The sequence below is a fragment of the Syngnathoides biaculeatus genome, chromosome 12 (assembly GCF_019802595.1).
Source record: "Syngnathoides biaculeatus isolate LvHL_M chromosome 12, ASM1980259v1, whole genome shotgun sequence".
NCBI lineage: Eukaryota > Metazoa > Chordata > Actinopteri > Syngnathiformes > Syngnathidae > Syngnathoides > Syngnathoides biaculeatus.
This window is the reverse complement of record NC_084651.1, coordinates 13,649,582-13,672,252: the sequence shown is the minus strand read 5'-3', so window position 1 is coordinate 13,672,252 and position 22,671 is coordinate 13,649,582. Positions and strand designations below refer to the sequence as shown.

At 40.7% G+C, this 22,671-nt stretch overlaps 1 protein-coding gene across 1 annotated transcript; it reads left to right on the top strand.

Moving 5' to 3' along the window:
* The first annotated feature begins 6,106 nt into the window (after positions 1 to 6,106).
* Positions 6,107 to 22,671, top strand: hmgcll1 (3-hydroxymethyl-3-methylglutaryl-CoA lyase like 1). The gene is made up of 9 exons (XM_061837760.1): positions 6,107 to 6,205; positions 7,192 to 7,263; positions 7,691 to 7,798; positions 8,159 to 8,254; positions 8,396 to 8,544; positions 10,273 to 10,336; positions 10,431 to 10,619; positions 21,110 to 21,235; positions 22,567 to 22,671. The coding sequence occupies exons 1-9, from the start codon at positions 6,107 to 6,109 to the stop codon at positions 22,669 to 22,671; spliced, it is 1,008 nt and encodes a 335-aa protein (XP_061693744.1).

The following is a 22,671-nucleotide window of genomic DNA, read 5'->3' as shown; positions in this document are numbered from 1 at the left end:
CAGCTAGTGAAGCAGGCTACTTGATCTGTTCTACAGCTAGTACACAGTACCACGTAACCTTACCACTTTTGCGAATCCTGCCCTGGAATTCAATTCCCACCCCCACCAGGAATATTGATTCACGTTAAAAAGTCCGTAATGATCCAGCTGGCGTCCTAAATCCTTAGTCCCCAATGAAAAAGTATGAAATTGTCTGCATATCAAGATGCAAGCATAACAAAGAAAAATTGCACACGTGATGTAAATTTACATTAAATTGCATATAATGTGGGCGCACCATAAACCTCACTCAGAGGTCAGTGGCTTTTCAGTAGTAAAAGCAACATGGTGCTTCTCATTTTGAAGATAATGTGTAACACACATGCTGTCTCCAAGGTTAGTTGTGGAAAGTTGGCTCACATCGGCAGCTTTCCGGAAAGAACGGTTACAAACAAGGCTTTTCATTTTAGTATGAAAAGCCTCTGCAGTTATTGAATAAATTCAATGGGTTGGGGACACTTTTCAGAAGCTATTTCCAAGAAATGTTTGCTACCTATGCACAGCCTCTTGAAGGCATGCTTCAAATTAAATTATTCACCATAAATAGTTATAGTTTTTATATTTTTCATTGTGATAATGTTAATATCATGTAGATGATATGTAGGTTGAGACTTAAATTAAACACTTCATAGAAATACATTTTTGTTTGTCCACCCAATTTCTGCAAGGTTTTAACCCGTGATGGGGAAACTTTTTCTAGTGAGGGGCCATTTAAGTTTAATTAAAGGGAAATCCACTGGTTTGCATTAACAATGTATCCAATAGGCCATGTAATATGTACTCTATTTTGACAATGTGATGTTAAATCCTCTCCCATTTAATAGTGTTTTGCAAAGATTTTTATCGAGAATTACGAATTTTCAGGGGTTCTGCCATTTTTGCGAGTCACATCACCTACGTGCGCGGATGTGACGTGTTACGTGCCGCAACAAAAGCGTGATTAAATGGGACACCATGTATTTAGTTCTGTGGTTTCTTTCAGTTCTTGTCACGTCATTGTCAGTCTGTGCCATAGTTGCCCATTGTTCCAGTAGTAATGGCTTGTTTCCAGTTTTAAGTTCATCCTAGTCTTTTTTTGTGTTTAGATTTTGGACCTTGTTAATTTAGTATTCAGATTTTTCTATCATTTTTATTTTCCTACTTTGTTTTTCAAATTAAATGTCTTTTGTGAGACTCCTACCTTGCTTACAGTGCCTTCAAAAGCCCGAAGTGTAACAATAAGTATTTTCCCCCCGCTTCCTTTGAAGTTTTATTTGTTTTTAGAATGGCATGGAGGCCAGTATTAGAGGGTCTTGCCATATGTGGCCTACCGGCTGTAGATTGCGTGCCTCTAATTTAAGCTATCATCATGTCATGCTGAAACCTGTTCACTGTAAACCACTGTTTTGAACATCTGGCTTCATTTTAGGTTGCTTTTTCACTTCAAAAACACAAACTAGCACAGCCAAGATGGGAACGTTTGTCAACAATGATGATAACAATAGATTTTAAATTAAATCAAATGGGATTGAAGTGTAGACTCTCAGCTGTAACCTAAGATGCTTCATCAAAATACTCCATTCACCATTTAAAAATTACACATTTTGTGTATTCTACTTCGATTTTCCGTGGCACAGTAGTATTTGGACAACATTGCAAACATACCTATTGATTTTATAAATGAATGAAACATTTCTGCTGAAGTCTGGAGTCACTGGACATCATCAAATACCGTCCTCGCGCTCAAGATGTTGACTTGGAGATTCAATAAAACTTTCTACATTTAAATCAACTTTTTTTGTCATTTTCACAATATAGTTAGGCTAATTTCTCTGACAGACTCATTGACATTTATGCAGGTCCGATGCCGGAAACAAGATGATATTGTGTACCGTTGAATATTCTTTTCGACAATCATCCACTACATGTGACAAAAATTCTTCCGCACACCATGTTATACATATTGCACATCGACCATCAATGTAATGTATATCAAAATGCATATTATAAATCTTTGTAATATTATCCATATTAATGCCTCTCTTTGTTCTCGTAGTTCAAATGACTTCAATGTGCAATATTACGCATAAGTGCATATTTTTATGCACTATTTACTGGGTCTACTGTATTATAGTTAATCAAGATGCTATTTCATAAATAACACAGTCAATTATATTTCCCCTTTTGTACTAATTGTATAAATGTTGGTGAAACATTATTTATTTATTAATTACCACAGACCAAAATGCAGGACCTTTTCTTCCTGGTAGATTAGATTTAAATTTAATTTGGCCCCAAATGCCCCTCTTCTGTTTGTTTATCACTTTGTTGTGGTCTGATTTCAAGTTAACAGCATGCATTTTGATGAAGTGAAGGCAGCAAGATGCAACAACAATCAGCAAGCAAAGTAGCTGCAATGAGGGCTTGGCAAAGCATCTCAAAGGAAAAATATCCCATTCGATTTGGTTGATTGTGAGCACCTGATGTCAGGCAGCCATTTACTTATTTTCATCCATGTATTAAAAGCTGTGGTCATATTTACAGTTACGTATATCTACAAATGCTATTGAGCCTCTTGAAGTTTTAGTTACCCTGCATAAATTGACTTTTCTTCTCATATCTAACGTTGCGCAACCTCTGAAAGCGGAGTCTACGCTTCAATCACATCTCGTTTGTTTTATTTCAAATTCACTGCGGTGGCGTATAGAGGCTAAATCATAAAAAAAGTATTCTCGAAACTGTAGCCTTTTTCAACATCATTGCAAAACAGAAAAATTGATGCAATTAAAACCTCTTGTTTTAACTGGATGTCACAACCTATCCTGTCTTAAAAACCCAACTTACGTTTTGGACACACGTGCATTGCATTCATTCCTGAAAGCCCCAGAAGGCCACTCGTTTCAAGTGACTCTCTGCAGCTGGTATTTGTCAAGATAAACTCAAGCTTTTCCTTAAAAAAGGAATGTTAAAAGGGCAGTCAGGCTTCAGTGACAGATGCGGTTATCAGTGGTTGAAAGGCCATATTTTAAAGTACGTAGACAAAAGACCAACATTTTGTGATGAATAGACACCTACTGATGAACAATTAATCAACTTAATGTGTCTTATATTGTGTTTTAGTTTGACATAACAGCGTTGTGCATACATGATTGGTTTAGATATAAATGAATAACTCTAAGGCGGCACGGTGGATCAGCTGGTAAACCGTTGGCCTCACTGTTCTTAGGTCCTGGGTTCAATCCTAGACCTGCATGTGTGGAGTTTGCATGTTCTCCCCTTGCCTGCATGGGTTTCCTCCGTGTACTCCGGTTACCTCACACATCCCAAAAACATGCAACATTAATTAGACACTCTAAATAGCCTATGTGTGATTGTGAGTGCGGCTTTTTGTCTCTATGTGCCCTGTGATTGGCTGGCGACCAGTTCAGGGTGTACCCCGACTCCTGCCCATTGACAGCTGGGATAGGCTCCAGCACTCCCCGCGACCCTCGCAAGGATAAGCGGCAAAGAAAATGGATGGATGGATAAATAACACTAATCAAACAATACATCATAGGAGTCTCACCAACTGGATGAAAATAAAAGAAGTATGTATCGTGAAACTCAATAAGCTAACTTGAACTGTGAAGGGCAAAATTGATTAAAATAAATCAACAGAACAATAAGAAAGCAGTGTTATACAATACAATACAAATGTACACGGTGTACATTGACCTAAATGATGATGTCAGACACGTTGTGATATGTTCCAAAATTATCTGAATCTAACTCCGCCAAGGCTGACCTTTGTCACCAATTCTATTCCTAACTATTATGGACAGAATTTCTCGGTGGAGCCAAGGCAGAGAGGGAGTTCCGATTTGGTGGCCTCAGTATTGCATTGCCTCTTTTAGCAGATGATGTGGTTCTGTTGCCTTCATCAAGGCGTGATCTCCAACTCTCAGTGGAGCAGTTCACAGTCGAGTGTGAAGTGGCTGGAATGAGAATTAGCACCTCCAAATCTGAGACCATCATCCTCAGTCAGATACAGGTGGTGTGCCCTCTCCAGGTCAGGGATGAGATCCTGTCCCAAGTGAAGGAGTTCAAGTATATTGGGGTCATGTTCACGAGTGAGAGTAGAACGGAACTCAAGACCGACATGTGGATCGGTGCAGCGTCTGCAGTGACACGGACTTGAGGTAAAGAGGAGGGTTAGGGTAACCCTAAGCCGAAAGGCAAAGCTCTCAATTTCCCACTCGACCTATGTTCCTACCCTCACCTTATGGGCACGAGCTATGGGTCGTAACTGAGAGAACGAATACAAGCGGACGAAATTAGTTTCATCCGCAGGGTCTCCAGGCTCTCCCTTAAAGACAGGGTGAGACGCTCAGTCATCCGGGAGGAGGTCAGTGTCGCGCGGCTCCTCCTCTGCATTGAGAGGTGCCATATGAGGTGGCTGGGGCATCTGATTCACATGCGTCCTGGACACCTCCCTGGTAAATGTCCCAGGGATGACCTAGGACACGCTGGGGGGACTACTTCTCTTGGCTGGCATAAGAATGCCTCGGGATTCCCCTGGAAGCATTTGGAGGAAGCAGCTGGGGAAAGGGAAGTCTAAACGTTCCTTCTAAAGCAACTGCCCCTGTGACCCGACCTCAGCTAAGCAGTGGAAAATGGATGGATGGTACTAAATGTAAAGAAGATTTTGATATTGTGATTAGATGAAAAATGGGATAAAAGTGTATTTATTTGTTATTGGGATGGTGGGTTGCAACTGATAGACACCATCCTTGAGGTCTGCTGCAGCTGTCTGATGGCAAGTGGCCTCAGTCCCCTGTGAGAGAGCTCGCGGTCTCTCATTGAAGGCTGTAAGATGGTTGAACGCCAGGACTTCATTACGCCACTCTATTGTTAACATCTGGCTTCAGAAGAATGGCTCTTTCTTTGGTAAAAGTTGACCTGGCTTAACTGGGATTTTATTACACCATGCAGTTGACATTGGCAGTGGTGGCACGTCTGGCGATGGAAGCTGCTTAACTGTTTCGGTCACAAGGGATCAATCAAAGCAGCTTGTTTCTGTGAAGCCCAACATTTTCACCAGAAACAGTGGGGCAAATGTTAGCCTAATCTTGTTATTTTATCTCCAATGAAAGTTGGCTGTCCTCTTGGTAAAACACAGTGAATTAAACACTTCCATTACCATGAACACATTCAATACAGACGGGTAAAAAAGCATTGTGAGATGATTTCTTGTGGCTTATATACACAGCACATTGGTGGTTATTAAATTATATTCTCAAATGAATTGGAAAAAAAGCTATGAAAAGTCAATCATGTTTGAAGCAAAACTCAACCAACTGTTCAAAATACAGTAAATGCAGTACCGTCAGCTTACTTATTGTTGTTGACAACCCAGCTAACAGTTACACTGCAGTATTGATTGGAGAGATCTTCGCGATAACCTCCCCTGTGTGCTAAAATGGCTAGCAATCGTAAACTGACTTTATTCCTTAGCCATCAGTAAGTGATTCTGGTTGAAATTGAGGCATGAGAGAATCTCTGGGTTTTCCGAACTGTTTCCCTGCTTTGAGCAGATTCATCGTGCCATTAGGACCTGGACCGCCGTAGAGCTTTGGATAGATCTAGGCGTTAGTTGAGGTCATGTTGTTTATTTTCCGGCCACAAATTAGTTGAGACCGATCTGATTGCAGCCAAGTACTCCACTCCATTTTACGCAAATTCAGATTTCTTGAAGAATAGTTGATCGATTAAACAGGATAGGATGCATGTCCGGAAATCACATACTAATCAAACTTTTTAAGTCCAGAGTGCAGCATCTCCTATTGGTCTATTTCCTGTTTTTGTTCCCACCTCCTCAACACCTCTTTATTTTCCATCCCTGTCCACCCGGGAGATGGCTGCCATGGCAACTGCTGAGTCACCCTCCCCAGTCTGCAGCAGTCCTCTAATTCCATCTCAGTACGTAGGGCCTTACAACATCCGCAAATATCGATCTCGATGCTTCCATTAACTTTATTAGCTTCCATACGACTAGTGGTAGGGGGGCTTCAGCTGTGGAAGTGAGAAAGTGAAAGCAGCAGGCCTCCGAATGGGAAATCTACCCACAACGGTTAAGCACTGCCTGAGCTACGAGCAACTCATCCAGGACTACCCATGGCTGAGACGCTGGTTGGTGGAGGAGGCAGAGGTGGGTGTTCTTTTTTGTGTGTCTCAGCTGCCTCACGTTGTTTTAGCCACATGACCTCCTCCTAATTGACACTTTCTTGTGGCGCACCAACTATGAAATAGGCCTTCTGTGCTTTAAAAGTCTTTGTTTTTAAAATATTTGTATACTAGTGAGTGGTCATTCATTTTCTTTTTGCATACATTCATGTTATAAACACATTCATTTTCTTTATAGAAAGAAAGTATAGCATTAGTGGACATTTTCAAGGCAGTACAGTGTTCAACTGGTTAACCCCTCCACTTCACAGTGGTGAGGTTGTTGGTTTGGATCCAGGCTACGGCCTTCCTATGAGGAGTTTGAATGTCCTCCCAGTCCTTGCGCAAGTTCGCAAATATGATGCCATACTGCATATTCATTCATTTATTTTATTTGTATTACATTTATTTCAGAAACCCATCAAGCTAAGTAATTTTATTTATATACAATGTTTTCAACCACGACACTAACATGGCCTTCGTTTTTTCTTGTTGTATTTTGACAGCAACTGTTAAGATGTATTTAGCTGCAGATGCAATCCTAAATTCATAATCCTACTGATATGCAAAAGTAGGAGTTCTCTGTGAAGGTTCTTGCCATGGGAGCCTTACAGGAAATAAGTGTGGGCAGTTTAAAAAAAATGTACTTGCGAGAGGCTGACACAAAGTGTACATCAGAGGGTTTGTTTAACTGTTCATTTATGTCTTCACGGCGAAGATGATTGCAGTTTTGGGTTCCAGACAGAGAAATACCATGATCCTCAGACTTTCCCCTGTGGTTCTTGTGGCCAGATGTATCTAACCTATCTTTATGAATGTTTTGCTCCATGACACATCTCTTTGGTTCTCATGCTAATGCTTGACATGATTATGGTTACAGCTAATGGGCGTCTTCTGGCTCGGAGGACGTGTTCAACACGAAGATGTAAGCTCGTTTTGTACAGTACATGTATTTTCTTTATTCCTCTCCAGAGTGCTTCAGAGTATCCAAAGTGTGTGAAAATAGTTGAAGTTGGGCCCAGAGACGGACTCCAAAACGAAAGGGTATCTATCAACCGCTATGTCCGCTCCATGTGCATAATTCATGTTTATTATCTTTGCCCCATGCTTAATCATACCGTCAAAAACAACTATTTTTCCTGCAAGTTCCTGTTTCTCCTACATAAAACATGTACAGCATATGGGTTGTGCGCCATAATTAACATTGCACATGTTTGACATTTTCTTTGAAATTCAAGAGGAGAAATGACATGGCTTCTGGCTTCGTTTATTCTGCTTCGGATGTCACCGTTGAATCATTCCGTCTCGCATGCCAGCACTTTTACAGATTTTACCGCAGCGTCTACTTGAAAGAGATGATAGAAGTCTGGTGTTTGCAGTGTTCTTTTACACATTGTCTGTTATGTTGTACCTCCCAACGTGAACGGAATCAAATCCAGAAAGAGAAGCTTGGGATTTTACTGTCCCCCAGGAAATTGTTGCAACAGCCGTGAAAATCCAGCTGATAGACATGCTCTCAGGATCAGGCCTGCGTGTGATCGAGGCCACCAGCTTCGTCTCCTCAAAGTGGGTACCACAGGTAATAACGCCACTTGATGCACAGCTAAACACTGCCAAGTGATGTGTAAAACTCTTTCTTGTGTGAACGACGACTGTGGCCTACCTGCATCCCGTCCCGGCTGCAGCTGCAGATGTTTTTCCTGAGAAATATTTTTACTTTCAGAAGGGCTACACTTCCTGTCGTAAATTGCAATTCTTATATTTAAGGACACTCAAACATGTTTTGTTCATTTTAAGGAAATATGACATCAAGCAACTTTGGGTTAATGCTCTGTGCAGGAATATGAAAAGCATGACTGTGAATTTTCAGGAAAAAGCTCTGTTGCCATGAAACGTTTATTTACATTTATACCTCATATGTTTTCCTCTTTTTGTTCAGATGGCTGACCACACTGAGGTTCTCACAGGAATCCAGAGAGCACCTCGTGTTCAGTACCCGGTACTGACACCCAACATGCAAGGCTTTCGAGACGCTGTAAGTCACATGAATGCATAAAAAGTTGTGGTCAACTGTAGCCGTTAACTTCATGTTTATTGTTCCACATGCTTGTTATCATTGAAGTGTAACACAGTGTTCAAAAGCCTTTTATGACAATATTTACCTTTCTTGCTCAAGGTTGCGGCAGGAGCTAATGAAGTGGCGGTGTTTGGCTCAGCATCTGAGACCTTCAGCATAAAAAACATAAATTGCTCTATCGATGAAAGCATGAAGAGGTTTGATGAGGTCGTCAAGGCGGCCAAAGAACGAACAATTCCGGTCCGGGGGTTTGTACTGTTATTATTTATCAGATGGAACTAATACCCATTTTCACTGCGTAGTACCTGCTCGCCTCTAACTTGCTCTACAGTTCATTGGACACTCTTTTTGGCACACACAAGTTAACTTTAGTTCACTGTGTTGTTGAACCTTACACTGCATTTCAAATTACTATGCATACATACTGTATTTTTTCTCATTTAGACAACGGAAAAGGCAGTCAACATAATTTTAAAGTCACAACAGTTTGAGCAAAATTGGGACATATCAAACAAAGCTCTTAATTAATCAGTTTTTTCTAAAACTTAAAGTGTTTCAAATTACGATGCATCAAAGAGTTTCATGATATTTTGTAGGTTTTCAGAAACCTAAAATGACAATTTGCAACATTAGGAGGTCATTTATTGGAATCACAATTTGTTATAATCAAACACATTACGTCAACACGTCAAGTTACATTTTTAACATAAGAATGATTATTTAATAGCAGTTTTATGACTCAGATATCCCTTTAACTTATTTTGTCAATATATTGTTTTGAGTTTGTGCTTAAATTTCTTTGCAGGGTGTCGTAATAGCCTCCAAAAGCTGCTGTTTGGATGCGAACTGCTTCTCACCATTATAAATGACCTGCATATGATTGCCTACTGCCTTCCACCCTCATCTAACTGTTTTTGAGGACAGGGGCCACACCACGAGTTTCTCTCCTTTTACGCATGTTGCAGCTAATGATGCAGATCTATTCCTTACGGCAAGAAATGGTGCATTGTCATGCATGAAGATCATTTTATTTCAGACAGCATGGTTCTTCTTTTTTTTGTGATGGAGGAAAGAGGTTCAGTCAGAAACTCTCTCTCTTTTCAAGTGGTCTTTTCCTCACCTCCAGGGCTCCTTGCTAATATGCCAGTCTTGCTGGGGCATGGTGGCCATCCATAAGATGTCGATGACTCCTTCTGTCTGGAGGCTGTTCTGATATCCTGCAATAAAATTCAAGTAGAAACTGTCAAAAAAACATCCAAGCTCAATGAGGCTCAGAGTTTTTCAGCTGCTCTAAAATGAGGGGTCTTCTCTTTAAATGTGATGAGGTTTTTGTATTATCTAGCAAAATGTGCCCAGCCAATGCTTCAAATCCATTGACTATTGTCATTTTTTCAAAACTTTTCAAAAGTATTGAACCACTGTTGCATTTAATAATTTGAAACAGTGGTTTTGAAGTCTTTTATTTAAAAAGGTATATTGCTATCACATTACAAACATTACAATTATGCCCTGGTTGATAACTTGAATATTATGGTGAGTGTTTTGTGTGCTGACTATTTAGGAAAGTCTGAAAAAAGACATCATTTGCTTAATAATTTGGAATGGTGTGCAGTTCTGGACTCTTTATGGTACTAAACCCATACGGTAATCCTGCTTCAGGCCGGGTACTCATGGGTGACTCACTAAAAATGGCAAATTTTTTGCTCTAACTAGATGGTGGGTCCACAGAATGAATATTGTGGAAATAAAAATCACTAATAAACAATAATGGAAAAACAACAATAACCATCAAAAACTGTGTTGAAACGGGCTGCCTTGATGTTTGCAGAAAATTGAATGATTAAATGTATACATGAGCAAATGGAACTGTCTGGTTGCCAAAATGCATAACGAACTAAACCAGCTCCTCACAAAAGTGTCTGCATTATGACCATGACAATGTATTGTGTCGATTCATTGAAGTGCTACTTTTGCAGATATGTTTCCTGTGCCCTTGGATGCCCTTACGAAGGACATGTCGATCCATCCAAAGTTGCCGAGGTTAGTGAGGTATCTTCCAAAGTATATTGAATTTGCGGATCAACTTTCTCCACCGCTGACTTGCTCCCATTCATCACATTTCCCTTTTCCTCAGGTGGCCAAGAGATTATATGAGATGGGATGCTATGAGGTCTCCCTTGGGGACACCATCGGTGTGGGCACTCCGGGCTCCATGTGTAAGATGCTGCAGAGCGTAATGAAGGAGGTTCCGGCCAGCGCGCTTGCAGTTCACTGCCATGACACATATGGCCAAGCGTTGCCAAACATACTCACCGCACTTCAGGTGAGAACTCGCAAAAGTCACATATAGTCGTGTCATACATTGGTTCTAAAATACTGCCTGCGCCTTGTTCAGCAAAAACTTAAAAAGTGAGGATGAAAAAAAAAACAATGCAGCAGTGACTACAATGTTGAAAAATCATCCCAATTACGACATTCACTTTGTGCTGATGGAAATGAAATATGAACATGATCATCACTCTAAGAATTGTATTTGTTCAAGCTAAAGAGCCTGTTTTGTTGAAAAACGGGTTTTGGTTTTCTTATGAAGGGGCCTGATTTTTGCTCAGACTTTTACACAAATAAATCCCTGTTGTGACTAATAACGTTAGGACAACGTGGATCTTCATGTTCCACGAATATTAGCTGATATTGTGTATTTTTATGACACTCTACCATGTGTTGGCCTTGTTATTTATTTATTTATTTAAATCAACATCTCCAGCTTCCCGTGCTGTTTTGGTACTCTACAGAATAGAAAATAAGATCAGTAACAGTGCCAAGAATACGTTTGCCTTTCTGTTTCTTTTTTTCCATCACTATACACGGAGTTCTCGCTGCTATCTGCGGTGTCCACCAAATCAGGGTGTAACATACCAAACCAAACTCAACCGCCTCATGGAAACATTTATGTAAAGGTAATTACAGCTACCTAGTGCTACCACCTGTAATCTTTTTCTTGGGGGCATAAAAGGAGGCGTCGATTTGAGGTGAGGCGTTTATTTGTTCAAGTGGGCGACGCACCGGGTGACTAAATTAGCCGCTGCGTCAATTTGGAGTGGAGACCACTATTTGAAGCAATACAGTAACTTTGAAGGCCAAACTACCTCTTGATTCATGCATGGCTCTTTATGATCTAAATGCATCCTCTGTTTGGATAGGGTCACATGCAGGAGGTACAAGATCAATGTCTGGGTTACAATGGCACATGAAAACCCAAATCAGGAACCGTCAAAAGCCAACGGGGAGTTAAGAAGTGCAATTGACCCTTCCGTACAGGGCACTTAACCACGCCTCCTGAAGTGACGTCACGCCACGTGCGCTGACGTAAGACAAACAATTAGTAAAAATGGCAAATACAATACAATACATTCTTAACTGAGACAGACGCCATGCTTCTGATTTCATTCAAATCAACGATATATTATAGATTCTAAATACAATACATTCTGAACTGAGAGAGACGCCATGCTTCTGATTTCATTCAATCATTCACACGTAGCAATGTTATGCTAGCGAAGAACGTCTCATTCATTTATACGAGACGTGTATTGAAAATCAAATATAGGGCATATCTTTGTGCAAACACAGTCTGGTTAAGCTTCAGCCGTGAGCCGGCAACAAAGTGACAGGTTTGTCCAGTCGGATCATCACTAAATATCTCTCAACAAAGAATAAGTGTGTCAATCGTTCACACGTAGCAATGTTATGCGAGCGAAGAACTTCGAATTCATTTATACGAGACATGTATTGAAAATTAAATAAAAGGCGTACCTTCCTGCAAACATATGTGTTCCGGTTGATATTAGATGGATTTAGTTGATGATGCGGTCTTCCACAAAGTTTGATCCATCGAAGGCATTTTTCGTACTGGGTCTTCGGTTTTGGAAAGGGTACGAATCGAACTCCACCAACTAGCCTTTCAGGATACCTGTCGTCACTATTACAAAGTCCATGACTACACCTCTTAACCATATCTATTGTTAAAGAACCCAAATACGTGATAAAACGCTAACAAAACCTATACTGGACCATGCAATGTTGTCTGAGAAAATGGCGGGAGCAAAAAGGGGCATGGTTTATGCAGATCTCTGGCCTCTGATTGGTCAGTGACGCGGATTGCGCAATATCCACGGAGGGGTCAATTTAAATGGCCCTGCTGAGGATCGCTGACAGTGAATCCCAAAACTGCAACAAACATAGAATGATTTCCACAGAAGAATAAAAGCGTCATGCACTCTTCAAGGCACATGCAGCATAACCAAATATAGTTAACAGGGGACTGTTTAAGTGTTTGGTAGTATTTTTAACAGCCTCAAACTAGCATAAATCAATACATACTGTAGGTAAGCTAAAACGGCGGTATAGATTCTCTGGGATACTCAGTGAAGGGGGGTGGTGGGTCAGCAGATGTGTGTGTGTGTGGGGGGGGGGTCAGGACAAAGGCTTACCTATTCACTGTCTGTTGTACAAAGCATGGTGGATAGAAGAGCCCTGAGGGATGGGGTGTGTGTGTGTGGGGGGGGAGGGTCCTAACTCATCTATCGGTTTCCTGACAATGCTGCGTTTAAAGGCAGCTGGAAAACCATCCTTTCATCTGTTCTCTGCTGCACATGTGATGAACGGCGCCTTAGCGGCAGGAACAAGCTTTGGTGTCAATTTATTTCACTGGCAAGTAAGCTGTTCATTTTAATACGTCGCAAGCACTGCAAACACACACAATTTTCCATACCATTTCCTCATCATCATTCCACTTCATGTAGCTTCAAAATAAGATACTACTAATTAAATATGATTGGCTCTTTTAGATGTTCATCAAAGTAGCCACACTAAAACTTGTACTCTTGAACTTTGATAGTGTGGTTGGAAAAAAAAAAAAAGCGCAGAGGGTGGTAGCCGTCCTCCTTGGATGATATTTAAAGTGATTCATCTCAGCATCCTCGCGCTCATTGAAAATAATAGCACCGAGGGCTATTTAGTCAACCATTTATTCACCTATAAACATGGTGGAAATGAAAGATTTTATCAGATACCTTTTCATTAGTGTGTGGCACCACACCCCCAACTGGGACAGAAATGAATTTCCCCAGTTCCATCAACCCTGAGTCACCTCTTGTGTTCCTGATAAAGACATTCCTTAGCCTTTGTACCTTTTTCTTTTTTTTTCCCACTGAAGTACTGGGCAGGACGGGGGTGGGATTGGAGGGAGTTTCTGCCGTACTCCTTGCAATACACACAATGACGACTTATGTACCGAGATTTCACAGCCTTGGCAAGCAAAATTTATAATTCTTTAATGCATTATCAATGTAGTGTCCCTCTTGATAAGGCACAAGCTTTATTTTAGCAGATGTTCCAACAGCATCTTCCCTCTTGCCATCAACTTCGTAAACAGTTAACTTTAAAAGTTAATTCCATTGCAACATGCTGCTACTTTTGCACATCTCTGTCGGGACACTCCTACATTATTTTTACACTCGATATTTGACCTATTAACACACTGTTGTTGATTACTAATAGCCCCTTGTTATGTGTTTGAGAACAATCGTTCATTGTAGCAGAGTATTGAACTATTTTGCTTGAAATTGCTCTAAATTGCTTGGGAACTGCATCACTTGGACAATTGCGATTACATCTGCAGCCGCACACCAGTGGTACACTTTCATTGCTCAATGATTCTCCACGTTTTCTTTGTGTGTGTCCTAAATATATATTTCATCATAGTGGCTGTTTTATTATTGTTACAGTTGTACAGTAGTATATGGTGTATGGTGGCTCCAACTGTCACAGATTAATTCCTTGTGTGGCTTTTTACATTCTTGGCTAATGAATCTGATTCAGATTAACATTGTTATAAGAGACATTTATACAATGATTCAAAATGTATTTTCATATTCCGAGCAAATGAATACAAGAAGGTACTATGACTTTGACTGTTTATAGTGCTGATGTCTTCTTTGAGCAGTTTTGCTTTCTACATTAAAGCTTTTTATCCATCCATCCATTTTTCTTTGCCGCTTATCCTCACAAGGATCGCGGGGAGTACTGGAGCCTATCTCAGCTGTCAACGTGCAGGAGGTAGGGTACACCCTGAACTGGTTGCCAGCCAATTGCAGGATACATGGAGACAGACACCAGTCGCACTCACAACCACGCCTAGCGGCAATTTAGTGTCCAATTAATGTTGCAGATTTTTGATGATGTGGGAGGAAACCAGAGTGCCCGGAGAAAAACCACACAGGCACGGAGAGAACATGCAAACTCGACACAGCCGGGGCCGGGATTAAACCCGGGACCTCAGCTGTGAAGCCGACGCTTTACCAGTTGATCCACTGTGCTGCCCTAAAGCTTTTTATATAGCCAAAAATTTAATCCCCCAATAAAATGGACAGATTGGAAGGACAGCAGTTAAAATTAGATTACATTTAAAAAAGAAGTGCGATTTGCTAGTTTTCAGATAATGTTGAAAATCCTGTCAAAATAATCTCTTGATCTCGTTTGTCTGTTTGAGTCTTTGATTTCTTGTTGAAAAATGCCTTTGTGCAAATGTTTGCACTGTTTAATCTAGATTTAGTATTTTTGCTCCTCTTAGTGAACTTTCACGAAGATGATCAAATGGAAGCACATGTCATAGGACAGCCAATGAAAAGCAAAACCTATTTGTGTACCTTTTGATCAGATAACCTTGATGGTTGTCTGATGAATCATATAAAACTAAAATGCCTCAGGATCGTGATTGGTTCTAAACACAGCAAGGCTTTATTACTTTCAGAAACCTAACCACTCAGCAAGCATCTTTCTGTTCCTTTTTTGTTACAGGTACGTGTCTGTCAATGTGTGAGTATGTTAATTGCATAATGGGATGGTTAGCGTGTCTTTATAGCTCCACGTCAATTAGTCAATTGTCAAAAAGGTCACATAAAACATTAAATGTACTGCCTAAAAGAATTTGAATTCAAATTCGTTTTAGATTATTTCCTTTTTTCCTTCAAGTCAACCAGCAATAAAGGACGGATTGTGACCCATCATCTGATTTTAAAGAGTTTTCTTGCGGAAACATGTTCCAGGATTTGATTTTAGTGTGACTGAGGTGTGCTTACTCATGAAACTCGGTCAGCTCAGTACGATCCAGTTCATCGTTTTTTCATTTGAAAATAAATCACCAGGTGGAAATATAATTTATTTAGTCTGCAAAAGTTTGTTTTGTTCTGCCAGTATCTGGGCTTTGCTTTGTCACCATAAGATTATTTATGTATTCCAGGAAAAGTTTGATATATGTGTCAGCCGCAGCTATGTGACAGGTTCTTTCAGCCTCCCGGTTTATGTAGGTGTGGATAAAGCGTCACTGCTTCATATCATCCTGTGAATACTCTCTCTCTCTCTCTCTCTCTCTTCCTGTCTCTCTGACGCACGTGTAAAACCAAAATGGGAGCTTTTCCGTCTTCAGCCCCGTCAAGTGTGAGTGTAGAATGTCAACAAGCGTATCCGAAAACCGTGGCCGTTTCAGAATACACTGTGTCTTTACACAGGAATGTATTGTTTTCTTACAGCCACAGCTCAGTGAATATGGCTTTCGAATGCTGAGTTCACATCTGGTTTCTGGGCACTGTGAATCTAACTGAGCACTGGCAAGTCTGAATTGCTGACCGCCGGTTCTCGCACGATTAACGTCCAAATGAACAAGGCGCGCCACTGAAGGGTCTGTTTTGTTCCTCTCGGAAACCGTACGCCGAAGACCCCCATCCCTGCACGTTCTGCAGCTGGAAGTGAGAGGATTGGCATGGTAGATTACAACTCTGTGTTTATACAACACAAAAAATCTGCCTAGTACAATATCCTGCTCTGGCTTTAACCAAGGTCTGGAAATGTCATGCACTGAACACACCAAAGTTGAGCCCCCCACCATCACCTCTCACCCCACCTCTACCTCTCGCCTTGCCAACACAAACAGCAATTACGGCAAGTTTAGACAGCCCCTGAAAGAAGTACGTTCTTGTCTTTTAATTTTGCTTGCTTGATCCTTCTCCACGGGGGGAAAGTCCTTCATGACCCAGTGCCACTGAGAGTATCAGTGTGTTAATTTTGTCCCCCTGTGGGATCCCCCCTGACATCTGGCTCTGCTGCGGAAGCTGGAAAACATCTTTAATATTCTCACGATAATACCCCGGACATGTGGAAAGCATCCTGAAAACTTCTGGGGCGTCATCATTTTTTGATTGAAAATGGGGGCTTAGAAGTTATTCATTTAACACGTCAAACGGGATTAATGCTTCCTGCAGCGTCAACACTGGAATTTGGGGTCCTCATGTTCATCACATAATTAAGATGTTTGTTGCTAACCTTCCAAACGCATGAAAAAAAACATCATTAAATGTCATATGGAGGCCAGACATTTGGAGTTGTTGGTGATAATACTGTGAATCAAAAACAGAACAATGATGGTAACGAATTACAGGAGCTAACAAGTCAAAATGAAGAAAAACAATGACACTTTCACCTGATGCACAACGTACACTAGTTAGCATATCTGTGTTTGAATCTCCATTGGAACATTTTTCTCAGGTTTTTCACTTTTTCCCATGCTTCTGTCAGTTTTCTCCACATTCCCTAAACATGTTTCTTGGGTTAATTGAAAAAATCCAAACTGGCCCTATTTCTGAATTTGTGCGAGTACACTGTGGGTCCTTAGCGACGGAATCCTAACCAGTTGTCCAAGGTCACCAGCGATAGTCTCCAGTTACTCACCACCCAAAGGGGTTTAGTAATGGAATGGATGAACAAGCAGTGCCAGAGACATTAACAATATACTTTTTACTGTGTGTGTGGTTTGCAGCGATCTATAACTGCACTGCACTTGGGGAGATGACTTACTTCGCTACATCAAAGAGGCCAACTACTACACGCATCTATTGCGTGGGAATAGTGATGCGATATGTTGTACAGAATACACAAATATGCCCTTCCATGCTATGTTAATCCTTCAGTCCAAACCGACAATTATTACCTATATGAAGACAGCATTTTCTGATCTGATCATCTTTTGTGTTGGATTGCGAATCAACGGTGCCAGTGTACAGTACATTCAATGTACGCCCACTGGGGCTATTTACAGTATATGAGTGTTAATGTGCATGCCTTAGGACTCTTCTAAATCAGGCACATTTATCCTAAAGGGATCAGGGAAATAATGCATGACAGTAATGATTATAGTTTGCAACAAGGGCACATTTGTGTAGTAATATTATAACTCCCATGTTGTTGGAAAAGCGTAAGTGGACACCCTCTTAACCGGGGCAAAAATGTCTCCTTCGTGTAGCGCGGAAAGAACGGAGTAGTGCTGTGAAAACAAGAGTAACCAGCAGAATCAGAACCATATGAAATGTTGCGCTCCATACTGAGAATGTGCACAAGGCTATGACTATGTGGCATCAGTGCCAGACGCAGACAAAGGGGATGACTAAGCCATACTGAGGGACTTTCTGTGCCCGTTCTTTTTTGAGGCCGCCGCTCGTCCTCCTAAACAGCTATAAAGCACCTCGGCAGCCTTGGCAGGGAGCTGCATGACTTAGTGAACTGTATCTAACAGAAGAAGGATCTGTGTTCAAGGATTTTACCTGAGCAGAGGCGAGGATGACATTTGTGAATGCGTCTGATGTGTATGCTTGAGCGAAGCCATTTTCTGTCTTGTGACGCCGGTCACTTTCCAGTTAATTACATTTTTTTTCCGCCATTGATTTGAAATCGTTCTAAATAATTTGTTCCAGAGCCGAACTGTCGGGATCATAATACTTGTTAACAATGAGCCAATTCAGAAAGTTTGCTTCTGCATAGCAGAACACAAGTGACTACCGCTGACCTGAAGAGATCCAGCTGGCTACTTTGGAAATAGTCAAAACATTGTTGGTGATCGGAAACCTAAAGTGCTACCAAACTGAAGGGGAAAAAAGTCTTGTAAATTTTATACATCACAGAGAGTCATTCAATTCAATAAAATCTGCCTTCAGTTCAGCGATCTATACCCTTACCGGGTGCGAAGGGTGGGAGTGGGGGGGTCCTCCAGACTTGAGCAATATTATTTCCTTTCAGTTAAAACAAAACTTGATGAAGGATGCATCACCACATCTTCTTCTTCTTCTTTTTCTTTCAACTTGTCCCGTTAGGGGTCGCCACAGCGTGTCATCCCTAGTGTTAGCTCATCGTTGGTTATTTAATTTCACTCTCAATGGTTGGTAGGTGTCCTTGTTGTCTTACTCCTTGTGGTCCAATGTAGGTCACTCATACAACCAATTGCCTTCACATTCTGTCATGGGCATGGTCTGGCCACATGAGAACTATAAATGTGACTCACAGAATGCACACCACTAAAGAATATAACATCCAAATTGGATTCTTTAACTTGACAGATTCATACACCGGAGCCCAAACATTTGCTAAGCAAAGGTAAAAATGAATTGAGGAAACAGATTACTCAATTGAGGGAACAGATTATCAATGAATTTAATTTTTCTCATACCTTGCCAACAAGGGGGTTCTGTATAGCCCTGTTTCAGGCAGGATACATTTTTAGGTTTCTTTCACTGGGTTTTAAGTGTCGCATTGGTCTTGGGCCTTCTTATCTTTCAGAGGTGCATTTACCCTATGAACCCTCACAGGCCCTGAGGTCCTCTGGCTCTGGCCTTTTAGTTATTCCTTAAATCACAACACAGACTCACAGTGAGGCATCGTTCCAATTTTACGGCCTTCGTCCGAGCAACAGACTGCCGAAGCACCTCAGGGCAGCAGAGAAGGTTCTTGTTTTTAAAATCAGGTTCAAAAACCCACCTTTTTAAATATAACTTTTGCCTAGTATTTGTTTGACTTACTGATTTGACTTTTCATTTAATTACCATTGTTTTATTATTCAGTTTATTTTAGCATCGTGCTGTTCTTGGATTTTCAATCTGTAACTTTTGAAATCATTTTATTTTTCATTGACATTATCGTTTTTTATTTTTAAGTATTGTCATTGTTTCCTCGGCAGCAGCCTTGTGCAGTTGGATCTGGGATGGGCAGGGACACCTTGGTCCTGACTCATTGGGTCCTCAGTCACCGTACATGTCTCGTGTTACTCCAGCATGCGGGGGGGGCTCCGTGCTGGTGACCTGTGGTCATAGTCTGACATCTGCTACTAGTGCAAATGCTTTCTTGAGATGGTGTTCCCTCACCTGGATGCCCGAGGACATTAAGACATTATTTTTAACCTGAGCATGTGCGTGCACATGCGTATGTACAGTATGTGTACATTTGTTTTTAACCATGTAAAGCACTTTGAGTTACATTTGTGTATGAAGTGATTTATACATAAAATGTGACTGATTGACATACCTCCTCGATGTGGTTTCATCATTACCGTAAAATTAATTTTAGTGGATGCCAAGTTTAGTAGACTACAGTGTGCTTTCCTCTTTATGGATAAGAGATTACTACCTTAACCCGAAGAACAGAAAAATCAAGATCAGCTAGATAGCAGGAGAATTGATTTCTTTAGAGTAGGCCATGCTCATTTACAAATGATGATATTCTTTTCATCTTTATATTACAGTACATGTATGACCAAGATTAAAGCATTTAATTAACTGTATTACTATCCCCTTGCTTTATCTGTCATGTGGAAGCGGTAAGACCCAAATGCAAGACTCCGAGGCAGTGACGTGGTTTTCGAGGGAGGCTTAATTCAATTAGAGGTCAAAACACAGGTAGCATTCCAAAAAGGCAAAAGCACACAAAAAAAAAACATGGCAAAATGCAATGTCCCCAAAACATAAAATGAGGGTCAGATAAAGGCAAGACAAAAACATGGAACATGGAAAATATGGCTACGACTATGAGGCGTAAGATCGCTGAGACGTGGCAACAAGGCAACTCACTCACACACACAATAAAGGAACTGGCAAACTAAGACACGACACACGAGGCTTAACTACGTGACATAAATGATAAACGAAGTAATCCAGGTTAGTGAGCGCTGCCAGGTGTAGCCCCGCTCAAGGCAGCGGCATGACCACACTCCTGACATTACTGTATCTTTATTTTGATATGCACGTATACCGATTTCAAAACACAGTTGACTTTGCTGTGTATATTGCAACTTACTCTGCCTTTAGACACAAAGCTATATACTGAGCAGTCTTTACAGTGGCACTTTCCCCATCGTACCTTAATAGTCCTTATCCTTTTTTCTCTACCATCACTGGAACTTTTCATTTGACATGATGAAAAGGCACAACAAAAGATGATCAATTTCATGACTGATAACTCCATTGGCCGCCAATCATAACATCATGTGAGGTAAAATCTAGTGGGTGTTATGGCTCATTGTTTTTACAATATATGAACAGCTGTTGTCTCATGCCTACATTTGTATGACAGAAATATTAAAACGTTACTCAAAAAATTGTCCGGAACGCTATTTATGACGACAAAAGCTTGACCCTGAGACAGACTATTCCCATTTTTATTATTTACTTGGGGAAAAGTCCATAGTCTTAAGAAAGTGGAGCTGCACGCTATAAAATGCCTTGATTGTATTGCCTCATCAGCATCTGCACATCCTGAAATGTTTTATAGCTTAGTGAACAAAACAAGACAACGCAGCACATGAGTAACTTGTTGCATTTTGGAAGGGAAAGGGATAGAATGGCTCGAGTTATTATACTGAATGAATGCATTCTACGTACATTGAAGAAAAGAAATTGACATGATTTGTACTTTTGTACTGTACTTTGATGCTTGCAGATGGGAGTCCGCGTCGTGGACTCCGCAGTGGCCGGTCTGGGAGGTTGCCCGTATGCTCAGGGTTCATCTGGCAATGTTTCAACAGAGGATGTTCTCTACATGCTCCACGGCATGGGCATCCACACTGTAAGCGCGCACACTCCAACAGACCTGCTGTTATTTATGTGTCCGCAATCCCGGCACAGCGCCCCAACTCATACAATTTCCCAGAGTCCATTTACATAAACATATGGCTCTGCAAACATACTTTTCTGTCAGTGTTTATTTTATATCATCAGTGGTTTTGCACAATTTCATGCGTGCGCACACTATTGCGTGCCTTGACCCGTGAACTATTTATTTAACAATCTCTACCCCTGCTGGTGGAAACTTTTAACTACAGTGTTTAGCAACACTTTTTGTATTTTACACTGATTTTCAAATTATTTTGGGATGGCTTGGTTTCAATATATTTTTTTATTTGAAATGTTTTGTTTGTATTTATTTTGTCTTGAAATATTACATTCGGTGACGCAACAGACTATAGCCTCGGCCTCAGAGTTCTGACAACTGGGGTTCAAATCCCCGCCCCACCTTTGTGCAGTTTGCATGTTTTCCTTGTGCCTATGTGGATTTTTCTCCTGGTACTTCACTTTCCTCACACATCCAAAAAAACATTTTTTGGTAGGTCAATTGAAGAATCTAAATTGTCTGTAGGTGTGAATGTGAGTGTGAATGAATGTATTTTATGTTTGTGTTTATATGTACCTTGTGATTTGTCGGCAACCAATTCAGGGCGTTCCCCACCTTCTGCCCATAGTTAGCGGGGATCGGCTCCAGAACACATGTAACCCCAATCAGGATAAATGTCGTCAAAAATGGATGGCCGTATGTATTATTATTGTCTTTAGACCAGTGTTTTGCATTTGAACAGTCTGACAGTACGCCACCAAACAAATATGTCACAAAAGAAATAATAATCTTTAAAATGTAGTTGAAAGTGTATAATTACTCATTTTAAATCTTGGGCCTGTTTAGTTGAACAAAAAGCTCAAGGCTTGGTAATTTAACCTTACGCCATATAATGGAAAAGCAGTTAAATTTTTTGCCTGATGCTACATCATATGTGTTAATACAATCGATGAACAAAGATAAATTGTTTTTCATGACTAAATGACTAAATTTTTTGGACCAATTAAAACAAATGGGATAATTTCCCACTGTACACCTGAAGATCTCTTGTGGGACACTACTGTGCTCTGGCATAGCTGGAAATCACAGTTTTGGACAACAACGTGCTTGAACTTGAGTGATCGATCAGTGTGCCCTTCATTTTGCTTCAATTGCTTTTGCAATTCATCAACAATTCATTCCACACGAGCCACATAATTGGTATGAGCAGATGCAAAAATAAATATGAATGGATAAATAAATAATTGCACCCAATATTGAATTTGACATTTTGTGTTTTTTTTAAGGGGGTAAACCTTGCCAAAGTCCTGGAGGCAGGTGACTTCATCTGCGCTGCTCTTCATCGCAGGACAAACTCCAAGGTTGCTCAGGCAAGAAGCGGGATGCCATGA

Coding starts and splice junctions, on each gene's coding strand:
- hmgcll1 (XM_061837760.1), top strand. CDS start 6,107: ATGGGAAATCTACCCACAACGGTTAAGCACTGCCTGAGCTACGAGCAA. Junction 7,264..7,690: donor ACGGACTCCAAAACGAAAGG/GTATCTATCAAC, acceptor ACTGTCCCCCAG/GAAATTGTTGCAACAGCCGT. Junction 21,236..22,566: donor ACGGCATGGGCATCCACACT/GTAAGCGCGCAC, acceptor GTTTTTTTTAAG/GGGGTAAACCTTGCCAAAGT.